This window comes from Lithobates pipiens, unplaced genomic scaffold (genome assembly GCF_037356315.1).
Source record: "Lithobates pipiens isolate NorthernLeopardFrog02 unplaced genomic scaffold, aLitPip1_a1.2 Scaffold_1, whole genome shotgun sequence".
Lineage (NCBI taxonomy): Eukaryota > Metazoa > Chordata > Amphibia > Anura > Ranidae > Lithobates > Lithobates pipiens.
In genome coordinates, this window is record NW_027507685.1 from 105,102,882 (window position 1) to 105,123,061 (window position 20,180).

Consider the following 20,180-nt stretch of genomic DNA (forward strand, 5'->3'; position numbering starts at 1 on the left):
TGGGTCACAATTCCTCCCACTGACACTAATGATGGGGCACTATTCCTCCCACTGATACCAATGATGGGACACTATTCCTCCCACTGATACCAATGATGGGGCACTATTCCTCCCACTGATACCAGTGATGGGGCACTATTCCTCCCACTGACACCAATGATGGGGCACTATTCCTCCCACTGATACCAATGATAAGGCACTATTCCTCCCACTGACACCAATGATGGGGCACTATTCCTCCCACTGATGTTAATAATTAGGCACTATTTCTTCCCACTGACCGCCAATGTAAAGCCAGTATTCCTCCCACTGACACCAATGATGGGACACTATTCCTCCCACTGACACCAATGATGAGGCACTATTCCTCCCACTAACACCAATGATGGGGCACTATTCCTCCCACTGATACCAACGATAGGGCGCTATTCCTCCCACTAATACCAGTGATGGGGCACTGTTCCTCCCACTGATACCAATGATGGGGCACTATTCCCCCCACTGATACCAATGATGGGACACTATTCTTCCCACTGATACCAATGATGGGGCACTATTCCTCCCACTGACACTAATGATGGGGCACTATTCCTCCCACTGACACCAATGATGAGGCACTATTCCTCCCACTAATACCAACGATGGGGCACTATTCCTCCCACTGATACCAACGATGGGGCGCTATTCCTCCCACTAATACCAGTGATGGGGCACTATTCCTCCCACTGACACCAATGATGGAGCACTATTCCTACCACGGATACCAATGATGGGGCACTATTCCTCCCACTGACAGCAATGATGGGGCACTATTACTCCCACTGATGTAAATAATTAGGCACTATTTCTTCCCACTGACCGCCAATGTAAAGCCAGTATTCCTCCCACTGACACCAATGGTGGGACACTATTCCTCCCACTGATATCAATGATGGGGCACTATTCCTCCCACTGATACCAATGATGGGGCACTATTCCTCCCACTGACACTAATGATGGGGCACTATTCCTCCCACTGACACCAATGATGAGGCACTATTCCTCCCACTAATATCAACAATGGGGCGCTATTCCTCCCACTAATACCAGTGATGGGGCACTGTTCCTCCCACTGATACCAATGATGGGGTGCTATTTCTCCCACGGATACCAATGATGGGGTGCTATTCCTCCCCCTAATACCAATGATGGGGCACTATTCCTCCCACTGACACCAATGATTGGACACTATTCCTCCCACTGATACCAATGATGGGGCACTATTCCTCCCACTGACACCAATGATGGGGCATTATTCATCCCACTGATACCAATGATGGGACACTATCCCTCCCACTGATACCAATGATGGGGCACTATTCCTCCCACTGATACCAATGATGGGGCACTATTCCTCCCACTGACACCAATAATGGGACACTATTCCTCCCACTGATACCAATGATGGGGCACTATTCCTCCCACTGACACCAATGATGGGACACTATTCATCCCACTGATACCAATGATGGGACTTTATTCCCCCCACTGATACCAATGATGGGGCACTATTCCTCCCACTGATACCAGTGATGGGGCACTATTCCTCCCACTGACACCAATGATGGGACACTATTCCTCCCACTGATACCAATGATGGGGCGCTATTCATCCCACTGATACCAATGATGGGGCACTATTCCTCGCATAAGGACAGTTGGATACAAAGGGGCAATTAAGAACTCCCCCCCCCCCCATTTGAGGGGGGGGGGGAAATCATTGTAAGAAAAATAAAATCTAAAATGAAATAACAGACCACAATAAAAGGTCCACATAGGACTCTATTCCAGTTATAGTCAAGGGGACAATGCAAAGAGTAGCCAATTCATTTCAGGGGTCCAAAATTACCCCCCCCCCCCTTCATCAGTGCTTGAGAGTTGAAGCAATATAAAAAGATTAGTAGTGAGCTGCCAAACCAACAGCTGAGACCTGTGCTTGTAAGAAATACCATTAAAAAGGTCCAAGTCACTTCCAGTCCTTTTGTATCAGCCATTCTTATACAGGGTTCCATGGAAACCCGAGGGCTCCTCCAAAGGTTGCTAAGAGTTCCTTAAGCCGTGGTTCACTGACCTCCCATCTGATGGTGCATGCAGAGTTCTGGGGCCAACGCCATTGGGCAGAACCAGGGACACGATGCCAATGATCTTTTTAGCTCTCTGTAACAGTGACATTCTGATGACCACCATTGTAAGGGGCCATTCTTACCACTGACCACCACTGGAAGGGGGCCATTGTTATCATTGACCACCACTGGAAGGGGGCCATTCTTATCACTGACCACCACTGGAAGGGGGCCATTTTTATCACTGACCACCACTGGAAGGGGGCCATTCTTACCACTGACCACCAATGTAAGGAGGCCATTATTATCACTGTCCACCACTGTAAGCAGGCCCATGTTATCACTGACCACCACTGGAAGGGGGGCATTATTATCACTGAACCACCACTGTATGGGGGCCATTCTTAGTGATGACCACCACTGTAAGGGGCCATTCTTGTCACTGACCACCACTGGAAGGGGCCATTCTTAACACTGACCATCACTGTAAGGAGGCCATTCTCACCACTGACCACCACTGTAAGGGGGCCATTGTTATCACTGACCACCACTGTAAGGGGGCCATTCTCACCAGTGACTACCACTGTAAGAGGACTATTCTCAACACTGGCCACCACTGCAAGGGGGCCATTCTCAACACTGGCCACCACTTTAAGGGGCCAATTTTTGCCAATGACCACCACTGTCATCTCTGTAGGTGGGCCATTCTTATCACTGACCACCACTGTAAGGGGGCCATTGTTATCACTGACCACCACTGTAAGGGGGGGCATTCTCCCCAGTGGCCACCACTGTAAGGGGGCCATTCTCAACACTGGCCACCGCTATAAGGGGGCCATTCTCAACACTGGCCACCACTATAAGGGCGCCATTCTCAACACTGACCACCGCTGCAAGGGGGCCATTCTCAACAATGGCCACCACTGTAAGGGGGCCATTCTCAACACTGGCCACCACTATAAGGGGGCCATTCTCAACACTGGCCACCACTGTAAGGGGGCCATTGTTACCACTGACCACCACTGTAAGGGGGGCATTCTCACCACTGTAAAGGGGCCCTTCTTACCACTGACCACCACTGTAAGGGGGCAATTTTTTCACTGACCACCACTGTCATCTCTGTAGGGGGGCCATTCTTATCACTGACCATCACTGTAAGCAGGCCCATGTTATCACTGACCATCACTGTAAAAGACCATTCTTACCATTGACCACTACTGTAAGGGGGTCATTCTTACCACGGTAAGGAAGCCAGTCTCACCACTGACCACCACTGTAAGGGGAAATTTTTTGCCACTGACCACCACTGTCATCTCTGTGGGGGGGGGCATCCTTACCACTGACCACCACTATAAGGGGGACATTCTTACAACTCATCACCTCTGTAGGGGGGGCATTCTCACCACTGACAACCACTGTAAGGGGGAAATTTTTGCCACTGACCACCACTGTAAAGGGACCATTCTTACCACTGACCACCCAATTAAGGGTCATTTTCCCAATGACTTCAATAAATTGATGGAGTTCAATGAGACCTTTTTTTAAGAGTTAATTTGAGGTATAGAGGTTGAGGAATGCTGATTTATATTTTCAATCTCAGCCCCTGATGTGCGTGATGGTTTTTTAGACCCCTAAAGCATGTTGCATACTCTTTGGATTATCCTCTTGACTTCTATCAGAATAAAGTCGTATCTGGACCTCCTAGCAGTGGGCGTGGCGTTTCGATTTACATTTTTTATCACATTACACTACAAGCCATGGAGATCCTCGGGGGAGGTGGAGAAGCCACCTGCCCAGGAACCAGATCACCTACATCAAGATCAATGCCATCAGATATCAATACCAAAGAGGTAACGTTACAGATCCGGCACCATTTTCCACTTTCTTCTACTATGGATACCATCAAAGTAGACTACGCTCGACAGAGCAGCAGCCATGGACCCGTGAAGAGTTGGTGAAGTTGGAAGACTCCTTTAACCCAAATACAGATTAGCATTATGTGGGGTTTTTTTTGGGGGGGGGGGGGGAACCAAGTTCATTCATTTGCTGTTGCATTTGGCAGTTGTTTATTATACAATAGATGACCATACAGGATACAACATATACAGATCAATATCATACACTTTGTACAAATGAGCCTTCAGCACACACAACCAGTGTTTGGACAATCACAGAACATCAAGAGCATTTCCGTTATTATACATTGACCTTAAAGAGTAAGGGATCTTCCCAACATTTGTCCAGCGAATCTGCATGAACATTCGTTCAAAACTTGCCAAAACACAAATGTTCTTTAGGTTATTTTCTTTTACTTTTTATTATGGGCAGTAGTAATATATGCCACATTATGACCACTAGATGGAGATGAGGAGCAATATATATATTGTAACAAAAGATACAAGGTAACAATTCTAGATGACACTAGAGAGCATTAGTAACCATAATTTACATTTATTTGCAAATTTTCTCTAGAAATTTTATGTTGAACCTTTGTTAAACAGACATATGTATTTCCTATGCTTATCAGCTCCATCTATTGGTCTAATTTGGTATTCCACTACTGCCCAAAACATTGGATCAGAAAAATAGCCTAAAGAACATCTGTTTTTACCCGAATGTACATGCACATTCGCTGGATGAATGGCTATGCAATTTATATATATATATATATATATATATATATATATATATATATATATATATAAATAGACCTCCCAAGTTTATTTTTCTTACAAGTGCACTTATCCATCCTCCCTAGACTTCCTGAATTAAACTACCCATGCCCAAATCCAGTTTCCAAATGGTAGATGCTAAAAGGTGACCCAATACAAGGGCTCACTCTGATGGCATTGGGTAGTTAGGTCAGGGGGAATTGGGTACACTGTGCAGGCATTGGGTAGTTAGGTGGAGAGCTGGGAGGCGTGGGTAAGTGTACACTGTGCAGGCATTCGGTAGTTAGGTCAGGGGGGTTGGCAGGGGTGGGTAAGTGTACACTGTGCAGGCATTGGGTAGTTAGGTTGGGGGGTTGGGAAGGGTGGGTAAGTGTACACTGTGCAGGCATTGGGTAGTTAGGTGGGGGGGTGGGAAGGGTGAGTAAGTGTACACTGTGCAGGCATTGGGTAGTCAGGTCAGGGGGGTTGGGAAGGGTTGGTAAGTGTACACTGTACAGGCATTGGGTAGTTAGGTGGGGGGGGGGGGTGAGAAGCGTGGGTAAGTGTACACTGTGCAGGCATTGGGTAGTAAGCTCAGGGGGCTGGGAGGGGTGGGTAAGTGTACACTGTGCAGGCATTGGGTAGTTAGGTGGGGGTTTGGGAGGGGTGGGTAAGTGTACACTGTGTAGTCATTGGGTAGTTAGGTTGGGGGGGGTGTTGGGAGGGGTGGGTAATTGTAAACTGTACAGGGATTGGGTAGTTAGGTAGGGGGGAGTTGGGAGGGGTGGGTAAGTGCACATTTATACAGAGTTTCTCTGTTCAGTCAGTACTATAGGCCCCTCTTTGATGTCACTGTTGAAGTTCCAGCAGAAACGTCTATTACAGTCTGGGGATGTGCCCTATTCATAAAAAACTGGTGGTGTGTCCCACAGCAACCAATCAGATTCCAGTTGTCATGTTCTAGTGCAGATGAGATTAGAAATAAATTGATAATAACTGGCGGATCACTTCCAGGAAATATCAGAGGAAGAGGCGAACTTGCAGTGGTTGGAAGGATGAGGAGAGCGACCCAACATGGCCACCTTCTTATTAATCTTTGAGAAATAATGTTACTTGTTAGCCAGTTTAATGTAAAATATTACCAAGTGAATCGTTTAGATAAAAAAATTATTTTAATTTAAAATTTTATTTTAATTGAATCTAAAAAATGTATTTTAATTGAATTCAAAATGTTATTTTAATTAAAAAATTGCATTTTAATTTAATTTAAAATTTTATTTTAATTTCATTTCATTTTAAAAAAATTGCATACGAATATTTTCATATCATCCACTTGCAGCCAGCAGGTGCTGCACTCGAGTCGAGTTATTTTGGTCTCTTACTATTGAGAACAAATTAAAGGGGAAGAAGTCCACCTTTCTGTTCTGAATAAGAAACAACTGTACTTGGGGTGTAATATGCTCAATGAGCACCCCCTCTCCCTGTGACAATGGACGGGTGACCTTCCTCCCCACACCCGCTGTCACAATTTGATGCGGCCACGCGGCTGCATCATTCATTCAAAGTTTCCTTTGAATGAATAGACTACAACTACCATAATCCATTGCGGCAGACTGCTTGTAGTTCCCAATGAACTGTGAGGGCGCCGGTAGACCTCCTCATAGTCCAATGATCTTCCATGAACTGCGAGGACATCGGTAGACAGCCTCGTAGTCCAATGACCTTCCATGAACTGCAAGGGCACAGGTAGACATCCTTGTTGTCCAATGACCTTCCATGAACTGTAAGGGCACCGGTAGACATCCTCGTAGTCCAATGATCTTCCATGAACTGCGAGGGTGCTGGTAGACATCCTCATAGTCCAGTGACCTTCCATGAACTGCAAGGGCGCCGGTAGACATCTTCGTAGTCCAATGACCTTCAATGAACTGCGAGAGCGCCGGTAGACATCCTAGTAGTCCAATGACCTTCCTGCTCTCAAGTAATGGCCCGTCCACATCGAATGTACGGGCAGACCGTATCCTGCAGGATCCTGGCATTGCACCCGCAATCTGCTGATCTCCAGTGGCACGCTCTGCAGGCTCCATAGAAAATAAAATATATGCACTTATTTTGACCTGCATTTATTATTATTTTTTCAAAAAAGTTAACCTATCCTTAAAGAGACAATTTCCTCACACTCCATCTCACAAACTATATATATATATATATATATATATATATATATATATATATATATATATACATGTATGTATCTCACAAAAGTGAATGCCAACATGTACTGTGACATACTGAAGCAGATCATGATCCCCTCCCTTCAGAGACTGGGCCACAGGGCAGTATTCCACCATAATGACCCCAAACACCTCCAAGACGACCACTGCCTGGCTAAAGAAGCTGAGGGTAAAGGTGATGGACTGGCCAAGCGTGTCTCCAGACCTAAACCCTATTGATCATCTGTGGGACATCCTCAAACGGAAGGTGGAGGAACGCAAGGTCTCTGACATCCACCAGCTCAGTGACGTGGTCATGGAGGAGTGGAAGAGGACTCCAGTGGTGACCTGTGAAGCTCTGGTGACCTCCATGCCCAAGAGGGTTAAGGCAGTGCTGGAAAATAATGGTGGCCACACAAAATATTGCACTTTGGGCCCAATTTGGACATTTTCACTTAGGGGTGTACCGACTTTTGTTGCCAGCGGTTTAGACATTAATGGTTGTGTGTTGAGTTATTTTGAGGGGGCAGCAAATTTACACGGTTATACAAGATGTACGCTCACTACTTTACATTGTAGACAAGTGTAATTTCTTCAGTGTTGTCACATGAAAAGATAGAAGAAAATATTTACAGAAATGTTACTGAGGGGTGTACTCACTTTTGTGAGATACTGTATATATATATATATATATATATATATATATATATATATAATATATACACACACAAATACATATACAAATATATATATATATATATATATATATACATATATATATATATATATATATATATATACATATATATATATATATATATATATATATACACACACACACACACATATACATATATATATATATATATATATATATATATATATACATACACACTAAACTTTTAATAAAGTTCGCTCAACAAATGTGGAGTCCCCCTTGAAATCCTCGCAGTGTACACAGATCACCCGGAGATTGTTTTTTTCTCAGTAAAGGAGTTGCACCTTTTTTTTTTAACAAAAAAAAAAACAAAACACAATCCTGCATTAATTTTTTTTCTCGTTTTTTTTTTTTTTACTCTCGCTCTAGACTTCACATTTAACAGATTTCTCACCCGCACAGGAAGATTGACAAGTCAATTCTGATTAGTCGCTTTTTTTCCCCAAAACATTTTTCTTCTTTATAAATGAGCGGTCAGTACTTTTTACAATGTCCAGTGTAACACGGTATAAACCAGTGATGGAGAACCTTAGGATCTACATTTCCCATGATGCTCCTGTGCTCTGCAGTGTAGTGGAGCATCATGGGAAATGTAGTTCCAAACCATCTGGGGTGCCGAGGTTGTCCATCACTGGTATAAACAGAGTATAGTAATAGTAGTCATCTTTTTGAATAGAACACGCTCGATTCCAAAAATATCGTTGGCCGATCATTACAAAATACAAAAATACAGTAATAATTATAAGGCACTAAAACAATATATACAACATTTGTCTCCTATCCCATCCAAGAAGAAGAGGGGCAGGTCTGGAGTCAACATGGTGGCAACTTCCAAGTCCCCCATTCAGTAAGCTCTGGGGAAATTTCCTTGCCAAAATGTAACTTCCTTTGCAAAGCGAATGGCTTATTTGCCTTTAGTACATGAATCCCCAAAAGTCACAATGAAAAAAGTTATTTCGCAGATCTAAGGCACAGACAGGCATTTCAATACAGTGTAGTAGTCTCCCAACATTGAACATCATGGAGCATAAATAGATCAAAAGAAGTCCAGGTTACAGTCCATGTTATATACAGTATGCGATATTCTGGTACATTAGATAACCAAAATTTACTTTATAGATGCTCCCAAGATCTGAGCATGAAGTCCGAGTTGGTTCAAGTGCATATCCAAGTCATGTGCTGTACATGGGGGCAAGGCAGTGGTGATGGTGGCAATTTGGAAACCATTGATGTTGAATTCTGGTTCAGGTAGCTTTAAGCATATGATCAGTTGCCCAAAATATTTCTTTCCGTCAAAGGTTTTCGGGCTGATTGTTCGATAGTGCCAAGCAACTTTGGTTGGAAAAATGTTGCAAGTGGGTATTCCCATGCCTTTAGTGCAGTGAGCATAATCAACACACTCATTGGGGTAGAGAGAGCTCATTGTGGAGGATCCAATCACTCAGGACCCTTGGGATAGGAGGAGCTCATTTTGAAGGATCTCTCCTTCGGGACCCCAGGGATAGGAGGAGCTCATTATGAAGGATCCCCTCACTCAGGACCCAAGGGATAGGAAGAGCTCATTATGAAGGATCCCTCACTCGGGACCCTAGGGAGAGGAGGAGCTCATTATGAAGGATACCTCAACTTGGGACAGGAGGAGCCCATTATGAAGGCTACCCTCCTTCAAGACCCCAGGGATAGGAGGAGCTAATTATGAAGGATCCCCTCACTCAGGACCCAAGGGATAGGAGGAGCTCATTATGAAGGTTCCCCTCAGTCTGGACTCCAGGGATAGGAGGAGCTCTTTATGAAGAATCCCTTCAGTCGGGACCCCAGGGATAGGAGGAGCTCATTATGAAGGATCCCTTCCCTCAGGACCCTAGGGATAAAAGGAGCTCATTGTGAAGGATCCCCTCACTCAGGACCCCAGGGATAGGAGGAGCTCTTTATATAGGATTCCTCCTTCGGGAATCCAGGAATAGGAGGAGCTCATCATGAAGGAAATTTCCTTAGGGACCCCAGGGATAGGAGGAGCTCATTATGGAGGATCCCTTCAGTCGGGACCCCAGGGATAGGAGGAGCTCATTATGAAGGATCCCTTCCCTCTGGACCCTAGGGATAAGAGGAGCTTATTGTGAAGGATCCCCTCACTCAGGACCCCAGGGATAGGAGGTACTCATTATGAAGGATTCCTCCTTTGGTAACCCAAGAATAAGAGGAGCTCATCATGAAGGATCTTTCCTTAAGGACCCCGGGGATAGGAGAAGTTCATTATAGAGGATCCTTCACTCCGGACCCCGGGGATAGGAGGAGCTCATTATGAAGAATTCCTTACTCAGGTCCCCTTGGGTTAGTGAAAACCCATTACGAAGATCCCTCACTCAGGACGCCTTAGGATAGTAAGAGCTCATTATGAAGGATACCTACTGCAGGATCTCAGGAATAGGTGGAGCTAATTATGAAGGTTCCCCTCTTTGGGACCCCATAGATAGGGGGAGCTCATTATCAAGGATCCCTCACTCGGGACCCCAAGGATAGCAAGAGCTTATTATGAAGGATCCCTCACTCAGGACCCCAGCGATAGGAGGAGTTAATTTTAAGGGATCCCTCCTTTGGGACCCCAGGGATAACAAGAGCTCACTATGAACGATCCCAGACTCAGGTCCCCAGGGATAGCAGGAGATTTTTTATGGAGGATCCATCACTCAGGACCCCAGGGATAGAAAAAGCTCTTCATAAAAGGTCCCTCACTTGGGAACCCAGGGACAAAAGGAGCTCACTATGAAGGATCCCCTTACTTAGGACCTGTGAAGACATCAAAAATTTGGCACTTTCAAAATAAAATCTGAGATGAGGTTCTCAGTCACATGTTCATGGTTTTATATCAAACGTTCCTCAGGAGGCACTTTCAAGACGCTGTCCATTTCCAACCGGGCCCCCGCTACCTCCTGCTGGCTTGGGCTGTATGTGCCTTCCGACTGTCTTCTCTTCCTCGCCGTCAACACCATAAAAATGACCACAATAATAAACAGAAGCACAACACCGCAAGATACAGGGACCGCAACTCCCAGGAGTGGAAAGGGGAAGGCCGAAGCTGAATTGCTTTTCTGCAAAAAACGAAGATCATGTTACAAGGTCTGCCCCACCGGTACTGGATGGATGCAGTAGTGAGGTAGAGGTTAGTAAGGCCGATTGTACAAATATTCTTATAAATATCTCAGCTTTTCGCCATCGTCTGGTATTTCTTTATGGCAAACAACAAAAACCCAGCATCAATGATAATTTTTCAAATCTGTGGTCCACAAAGTGCAGCATGGGAGCATCCAAAACAGCTGAAGAGTGCATTGTAATTAGAAGTTGAATAGAAACATGCATCAAGAAAGAAGAGGACAGTGAGCGGCCAGTACACGGAAGAGATAGCATGCATTGTTACATACGTGACACAGAAACATGCAGCAGCCTATGGATAGATCATATCAGACCAAATCTCCTAGTACATGAAGGTTTAGGTTATTGTTTTGTTACAACATTCGCATCACTGGGCAAATTCAATATGGCGGCAACCTACCATGGGCAATCGGAGATGGTGGGGTTGAAAGGGGACAAGATTTTTCACTTCGTAAAGTAAATGTTCCCTTTGAAAAGTGAACACTATTTAGTGTGTATGTATAGCCAAATTTTATTTTAGTATTGGATAGAGTAGGGTAGTGGTCCTCAATATGTGTCCCAGGGACTGGATGTGGCCATTTCCTGCCTTTATACCCATGGGGCACCATTACCCCTACTAACACCATTAAGGGCACCAATTTTCCCACTAAAGCCAAGGTTGGGGCACCATTACCCCTACTAACACAATTAACCACTTGCTTACTGGGCACTTAAACCCCCCTCAGTCCCAGACCAATTTTCAGCTTTCAGCGCTGATGCACTTTGAGTGACAATTGCGCGGGCATACAACACTGTACCCAAATGAAATTTTTATCATTTTTTTCCCACAAATAGAGCTTTCTTTTGGTGGTATTTAGTTACAGCTCGGAGTTTTATTTTTTGCTAAACAAACAAAAAAAGATGCAAAAAAAAAATCATGTTTTAATAGTTTGTTATAAAATTTTGCAAACGGGTCATTTTTCTCCTTCATTGAAGTGCGCTGATTAGGCGGCACTGATAGGCTGCATTGGTGGGCACTGATGGGCTGCATTGGTGGGCACTGATGGGCTGCACTGGTGGGCACTGATAGGCATAGTTAAGGCGGCACTAATAGGCACAGATAAGGCGGCACCGATGGGCACAGATAAGGCGGCACTGATGGGCAAAGATGGGCACAGATAAGATGGCACGGATGGGTGGCACGGATAAGTGGCACGGATGGGTGGCACGGATGGGCACTGATAGGTACCACAGATAGATGGGACTGATGGGCACTGATAGGTGGCACTGATAGGTGGCTCTGATAGGTGGCACTGCTGGGCACTGATGGGCGGCACTGCTGGGCACTGATGGGCGGCACTGCTGGGCACTGATGGGCGGCACTGGGGTGCAGCACCTTTGAGGCAGATTGGGTGGCACTGTGGGTGGCACTGTGGGGTGGCACTGTGGGTGGCACTGTGGGTGGCACTGTGGGTGGCACTGTGGGTGGCACTGTGGGCACTATGGGCACTGACAGGGGGCACTTACTTTTTCTTTTATTTTACTTCAGGATGGCACTGCGGGAGGCAGGTGGGCACAGGCAGGTGGCAGGTGGTCCCTTGTATTGATGGCCGTGATCGGGACTGATGTCCCGATCACGGCCGCCGGTGATCGGCTTTTTTTTTCTCTCCTCGCGCTGTCAGCGCGAGGAGGAATAATAGCCGATTACCGGCTCCGTTCTATCACATGATCAGCTGTCATTGGCTGACAGCTGATCACGTGATAAGGGGTCGGGATCGACCCCTTACACGGATCGGTGATTAGGCGAGTCTCACGGACTCGCCGATCACAGAGCGCGCCGCGCGCGCCCCTCAGGGGGCGCGCAGGCCGCTCGTAACCAGGACGACGTCAATAGACGTAGTCCTGGAAATGTAGGTCCGCGCTAATGCCGTCATTTGGCAATAGCGCGGATCTGAAGTGGTTAAAGCCACAATTTCTCTCACTAAAAACAATTATGTGGCACTATTCCTCCCACTGATACCAATGATGGGGCACTATTCCTCCCACTGACACCAATGATGGAGCACTATTCCTCCCACTGACACCAATGATGGGGCACCATTCCCCCTACTGAATCCATTAGGGGCACTATTTCTCCACTAAAACCAATGATGAGACACTGATGCTGGGGCCTTTTCTACACCCACTAAGCACAGTCCAGCTCCCCTAAAGGTTGAAGGACAGTAAATTGGCCTTAGAAAGTTTGGAGACCCCTGGAGTAGGGAATGGGTAAACCCCTGTAAGCTTCGATTTTTCTTTCTGTACCCCATTGGGGACATTTACCTTCAAGTCCTGTCCTATAAAAGCAACAGGATGTAAGAGGAAATCTTAACAAGATTATGTCAACAAAACAGTCTTTAATGGTTTCCGTTCATTACTGTTTTGCTTACCATCGTGATGGTGTGATTGGCCCACAGGTATCACATGGTACCTGGGCCAATTTAGAGCACCCTGTACCATGTGATTAGCTGTAGCCAATCATAGACCATAATAGTAATCAAGCGGTCATGTATGAAAGACATTCATGACAACTTGATTACTATTGCAATTTATAATTAATTTATTTTTAAATTAAATTTTGCAACTCCTAAGCCAAGTGTGAGTAACAATGGGATTTGCAATTCTGTCGTCTATAGAAATTTTACAAGATGCAATTTTTATATATTTATATCCGTTTTCATATTCCGCTCTTAATGTCTACCTATCCTTCTTCTAACATTGCCTGCTACATACCTACCAATTTCTATATATATTATATATATATATATATATATATATATATATATATATATTATATATATATATATATTATATATATATATATATATATATATATATATATATATATATACACACTATATATAAAATATATATATTACACAATATATCTAAAAATATAATAATATATATATATATATATATATATATATATAGACACACACATATATACATATATTTTTTTTCATTATATATATATATATATATATATATATATATATATATATATATATATATATATATATATATTTTTTTTTTTTTTTTTTTATATGTTACATATAATATATATAATTAATTAACAAAAAAATTATATTATATCCCTGACTTTCAGCTCCATTGACAGTGGTCAAATAAAGAGAAAATGTGTCCATCATGGACAGCAATTAAATCCTAACAGGAGTTCTAAACCCATCAATACTCTATCTAAAGCTAAAAGGAAAAAAAAAATGTTTCAGCTTTTGATACACTTTAAATATCAATTTTTCTATACCATATTTTTTTTAACAGAATTTTATTGTGCCAGATCTTCTTTTGTACCTCTGTTTAGTCAAGAAGCTAAATTTTTTTTTTTTAGAAGGGATGAGAGCACCACAAATTTAATACAAGTCCAGTAAGTTTTTTATTGCACATATACCACCGGATTGGCGCAGGGCCAACCTGGTGCCCATGTTTTAAAAAAGGGCACAAAGTCTTTATCAAGTACTGTAACTATAGACCTGTTAGTTTAAACTTTTAAAGTTGGGGAGATACTGGAGAGTTTAACCCACTTCAGATTTGGCTGCTCAATGACCGGGCCATTTTTTGCGTCACTGCGTCACTTTAACTGACAATTGCACGGTCGTGCGGTGCTGGACCCAAACAAAACGGACGTCCTTTTTTCCCCACAAATAGAGCTTTCTTTTGGTGGTATTCGATCACCTCTGTGGTTTTTATATTTTGCGATATAAACAAAAAAACATGGCGCCCGCCCGAATGAGAATGGGGATATGTGTGTGTAAACGCACAAATCCCAGCTATGTCAGGGGAGTAGAGACAGATTGTGTGTTCCTACTAAGTGGGAACAATGATATGTCTCCTCCCCCAGTCAGTCCCCTCCCCCCACAGTTAGAAACACACCCAGGGGACGCAGCTAACCACATGATTGCCCTCCTAGTGTTAACTCCGTCCCTGCCAGTGACATTTAAACAGTAATCAGTGCATTTTTTTATTTTTTTATTTTTTTTAGCTCTGATGGCTGTATAAATGTCAATGGTCCCAAAAAAGTGTGAAAAGTGATCTGTCCGCCACAATGTTGATTAAAATTGCAGATCGCCGTCATTAACAGTAAAAGAAAAAATAATAAAAATGACATAAATCTATCCCCTATTTTTGTAGACGCTATAATTTTTGCGCAAACCAATCAATATACGCTTATTGCAGTTTTTTTCCAATCAAAAATATGTAGAAGAATACGTATCGGCCTAAACTGATGAAAAAAAAATAGTTTTTTTTAAAAAAAATTTTGGTGGATATTTATTATAGAAAAAAGTACAAAATATTGTATTTTATTTTTTATTTTTTCAAAAAATTGTCGAACTTTTTTTTGTTTATAGCGCACAAAATAAAAACCGCAGAGGTGATCAAATACCACCAAAAGAAAGCTCTATGTCAGTTAAAGCAACGCAGTGCCGTATCGCAAAAAATGGCCCGGTCAGGAAGGGGTAGAAATCCTTCCAGGGCTGAAGTGGTTAACTGACAATTGCGCGGTCATGCACCAAGCTTTCTTTTGGTGGTATTTGATCACCTCTGCGTTTTTTTCTTTATTTTTTGCGCTATAAGGCTACTAGGAGGGCACATTTCACCCTCAAAGAAGGGGTGAGACCCCCCCCCCCCCCCCCAGAGCAGAACTCTGCCTTGTTCACATAGACCAAGCTACGTTCTGAGTTTATGCCCGACGTTCGGTGGGTGCCAGCGGACGTGTAGTGCCCGGCACGGCGCAGACCGGCTTCTGCTGCCATTACTTGCAGCAGAAGCCGGCTTGCGCACCCTCTAGGCGGAAGTGCAGAATCACGTCCATATTTGTGATTTTGCACAGTAGGGCCGCCCTGTAGCAGTCAATTTGCTATGGAGTGGATCGGTAGTGGCTAAATAAAAGTCAAAAAAATCGCAAAATAATCTGTGCTCCTCTGTAATTCTTTAATTTCAATTGCCACGTGTATTCCACAACCTGCCCGCCGACAAAGAAACGATCAGTCTATCATTTTAATGATCGGTTTATTATAACAGTGAGAGACAGAATAACAACAAAAATATCCAGAAAAACGCATTTTTAAAAAGTTATAAATTAATTTAATTTTAATAAGTGAATTAAGTATTTGATCCTTTATCAATCAGCAAGATTTCTGGCTCCCAGTTGTCTTCTGTACAGGTAAGGAGCTGAGATTAGGAGCACTCTCTTAAAGGGTGTGCTCCTAATCTCAGCTTGTTACCTGTATAAAAGACACCTGTCCACAGAATCAATCAGATTCCAATCTCTCCACCATGGGCAAGTCCAAAGAGCTGTCAAAGGATGTCGGGGACACGATTGCAGACCTACACAAGCCTGGAATGGGCTACAAGACCATCGCCAACCAGCTTGGTGAGAGGGTGACAACAGTTGGTGCGATTATTCGCCAATGGGAGAATTGGTAACACACTACGCCGTGAAGGACTGAAATCCTGCAGCACCCACAAGGTCCCCTTGCTCAAGAAAGCAAATGTACAGGCACGTCTGAGGTTGGCTAATGAACATCTGAATGATTCAGAGGAGATCTGGGTAAAAGTGTTGGTGGTCAGATGAGACCAAAATCAAGCTCTTTGGCATCAACTCAACTCTCCGTGTTGGAGGAATGCTGCCTATGACCCCAAGAACACCATCCCCACCGTCATACATGGAGGTGGAAACATTATGCTTTGGGGGGGATTCTCAGGACAGGATAACTTCACCGATCAAAGGCACAATGGACGGGGCCATGTACCATCAAATCCTGGGTGAGAACCTCCTTCCCTCAGGCAGGGCATTGAAAATGGGTCATGGATGGGTCTTCCAGCGTGACAATGACCCAAAACACATGGCAAAGGCAATAAGCGAGTGGTTCAAGAAGAAGCAAATTAAAGGTCCTGGAGTGACCTAGCCAGTCTCCAGACCTTCATCCCATAGATCAGGGATATGCAATTAGCGGACCCCCAGCTGTTGCAAAACTACAAGTCCCATCATGCTTCTGCCTCTGGGGTCATGCTTGTGGCTATCAAAGTCTTGCTATGCCTTGTGGAACTTGTAGTTTTGCAACAGCTGGAGGTCCGCTAATTGCATATCCCTGCCATAGAAGATATGTGGAGGGAACTGAAGGTTCGAGTTACCAAATGTCAGCCTGGAAACCTTAATGACTTGGAGAGGATCTGCAAAGAGGACAAAATCCCTCCTGAGATGTGTGCAGACCTGGTGAGGCCAACTCCAAGAAACATCTGACCTCTGTTATTGCCAACAAGGGTTTTGCCACCAAGTACCAAGTCATGTTTTGCAAAGGGATCAAATACTTATTTTACGCATTAAAATGCAAATCAATTTATAACTTTTTTGAAACGCGTTTTTCTGCATTTTTTTGTTGATATTCTGTCTTTTGCTGGAAAAATAAACCAACCATTAAAATTATAGACTGAATGTTTCATTATCAGTGGGCAAAACGTACAAAGTCAGCTAGGGATCAAATACTTTCTTCCCATACTGTAGCTCAGAAGAAGTCAAAAAGCCATCATCGTGCTACTCAATCGCTTTAAAATATATAGTATTGCCCCTTAATAGACTGCACATTGACATCACCCCTCCATGCCTGCCTTGCCCTTCCACCTCTGGGTATTATGTGCGACATCACTCACAATGCGTTTCGTCACATATCACATGACTTTCTTGATGAAGGGGAGTTTTTAGCCCCTATATCGTATTAAAGGTCACTTTTAAACTTTTGTCGTGCAATAAAGACTTACTAGACTCATATTAAATTGGTGACACGCTCATCCTTTCTATGTTCTTTAGATTACTGGGGATAGACCATTACATCTGAAAATTTGGATTCCAAGCCCCATCATCTCCATATTCAGGTCCCCAGCGCTCCACCAACAATTTTTTTTTCAGGAAGCTGGGAAGAGTTGAAATTACGTATCTTTGTTATTTTTGTACCCACCATGACCTTGTTAGTTGGGAAAGTACAAAGGTTGTTATTGTTCTTTGAACTCCCATAAATACAAATTAGAATTGATCCAATGACATAACGATTGGTTTTTCTTTGTACATAATAAGATACTTTGTTACAAAGAACATGCAAACAGATTGTTAACAGTCACTTAACAAGCATGCAGATTCCAAAAGCAACAGCAATGAAAGAACGCAGGTTATAGAGAGCTGCGACTAAGGTGACCTCTCGGTTGCGTGGTGAGGCTCTTGTTTGATGAGTGGAGTATTGTCATTGTGGAGGTCAGCATCATGCTCGTAGGTAGGACATCACACTTACCTCACAACGGATCCCACTGAAGCTTGAGTTGCAGATGCATTTGAAATTGTTGACAGAGTCTTGGCAAGATCCACCATTAAGACACGGGTTTGGCTCGCAGTCATCAATATTAATTTCACACCTAGGAGGCCATAAACATCACATTGTAATGGCTAGATCTCCAAACATATCTCCAAACATATCTCCAAACATAGCAGTTCATAATCTTATTGCTCTCACCCGACCACCTGACCATGTAGATACAGTGCCTTGAAAAGGTATTCACACCCCTTGAAATTTCCCACGTTTCGTCATGTTACAACCAAAAACGTAAATGTATTTTATCAGGACTTTATGTGATGGACCAACACAAAGTGGCACATAATTGTAAAGTGGAAGGAAAATGATAAATGATACAAATAAATCTGTGAAAAGTGTAGGGGGGGGGGGCATTTGTATGGCGCCCCCCGGAGTCAATACTTTGTAGAACCCCCTTTCTCTACAAGTCTTTTTGGGGATGTCTCTACCAGCTTTGCACATCTAGAGAGGGACATTTCTGCCCGTTCTTCTGTGCAAAATATCTCAAGCTCTGTCAGATTGGGTGGAGAGTGTCTGTGAACAGCAATTTTTTCGAGTCTTGCCACAGATTCTCAATTGGATTTAGGTTTGGACTGTGACTGGGCCATTCTAACACATGAATATGCTTTGATCTAAACCAGGGGTCTCGAAACTATGGCCCTCCAGGTGTTCAGGAACTACAATTCTCATCATGCCTAGTTATGTCTGTGAATGTGAGAGTTTTACAATGCCTCATGGGGCGTGTAGTTTTGCAACAGCTGGAGGGCCATAGTTTGGAGATCTCTGATCTAAACCATTCCATTGTAGCTCTGGCTGTATGTTTCGGGTTGTTGTCCTGCTGGAAGGTGAACCTCCACCCCAGTCTCAAGTCTTTTGCAGACTCCAACAGGTTTTCTTCTAAGATTGCCCTGTATTTGTCTCCATCCATCTTCCCATCAACTTTGACCAGCTTTCCTGTCCCTGTTGAAGAAAAGCATCCCCACAACATGATGCTGCCACCACCATGCTTCATCGTGGGGATGGTGTGTTCAGGCTGATGTGCAGTGTTAGAATTTGCTTTTAGGCCAAACCTGGTAAGTACGAGATAAAATTTTCCTAGTGCTGACATGGCAGCATATATGACGTAGTATTCTCACTTCGATTGGCACCAGAAATGGAAAATTACGGTTGATACCTGGTTGAAGGCTGCTCTGACTTTGGACTTGATGGACCAACACCAGCAGATGACACGGCTCCCTAAATCATCACTGACTGTGGAAACTTCACACTAGACCTTGTGCAACTTGGATTCTGTGCCTCTCCATTCTTCCTCCAGACTCTGGGACCTTGATGTCCAAATGAAATGCAAAGTTTTGCACAGTCAGTGATGATTTGGGGGAGCCATGTCATCTGCTGGTGTTGGTCCTCTGTGTATTATGAAGTCCAAAGTCAGTGCAGCCCTCTACCAGGAAATTCTAGAGCACTTCATGCTTCCCTCTGCTGACCAGCTTTATGGAGGCACTGATTATATTTTCCAGCAGGACTTGGAACCTGCCCACACTGCCAAAACGACCCATACCTGGTCACATGATCATGGTATCACTGTGATTGATTGGCCAGCAAACTCGGCTGACCTAAACCCCATGGAGAATCTGTGGTTTATTGCCAAGAGGAAGACGAGAGACACCAGACCCAACAATTCAGATGAGCTGAAGGCCGCTATCAAAGCAACCTGGGCTTCCACAACACCTCAGCAGTGCCCCAGGCTAATCTCCTCCATGCCACACCGCATTGATGCCGCAATTCACGCAAAAGGAGCCGTGACCAAGTACTGAGTGAACACATGGACAGACTTCTCACTAAGCCAACATTACTGTATTAAAAATCCTTTTTTTTTAAATGTTATTTATTTTTTATTGGTCTTCTGTAATATTAAGATTTTCTGAGATACTGAATTTTGGGGGGTGTTTCACTTTTTTAATTGAATTA

The 20,180-nt window shown here is 43.7% G+C and overlaps 1 protein-coding gene across 2 annotated transcripts in view; it reads right to left on the reverse strand.

Moving 5' to 3' along the window:
* Nucleotides 1–20,180, reverse strand: part of LOC143960348 (protein crumbs homolog 1-like) — a 194,849-nt gene that overhangs the window by 51,241 nt on the left and 123,428 nt on the right. The window contains exons 12-13 of one of the 2 annotated variants that reach the window (XM_077468894.1): nucleotides 18,156–18,276; nucleotides 7,801–10,772 (exon numbers count right to left, since the gene is read on the reverse strand). In XM_077468894.1, the coding sequence (XP_077325020.1) occupies nucleotides 10,545–10,772; nucleotides 18,156–18,276 (349 nt within the window). In that variant the 3' untranslated portion in view covers nucleotides 7,801–10,544. Of the gene's footprint in view, nucleotides 1–7,800; nucleotides 10,773–18,155; nucleotides 18,277–20,180 lie in introns of those variants that run through there. The other variant, XM_077468986.1, reaches the window with a different exon arrangement.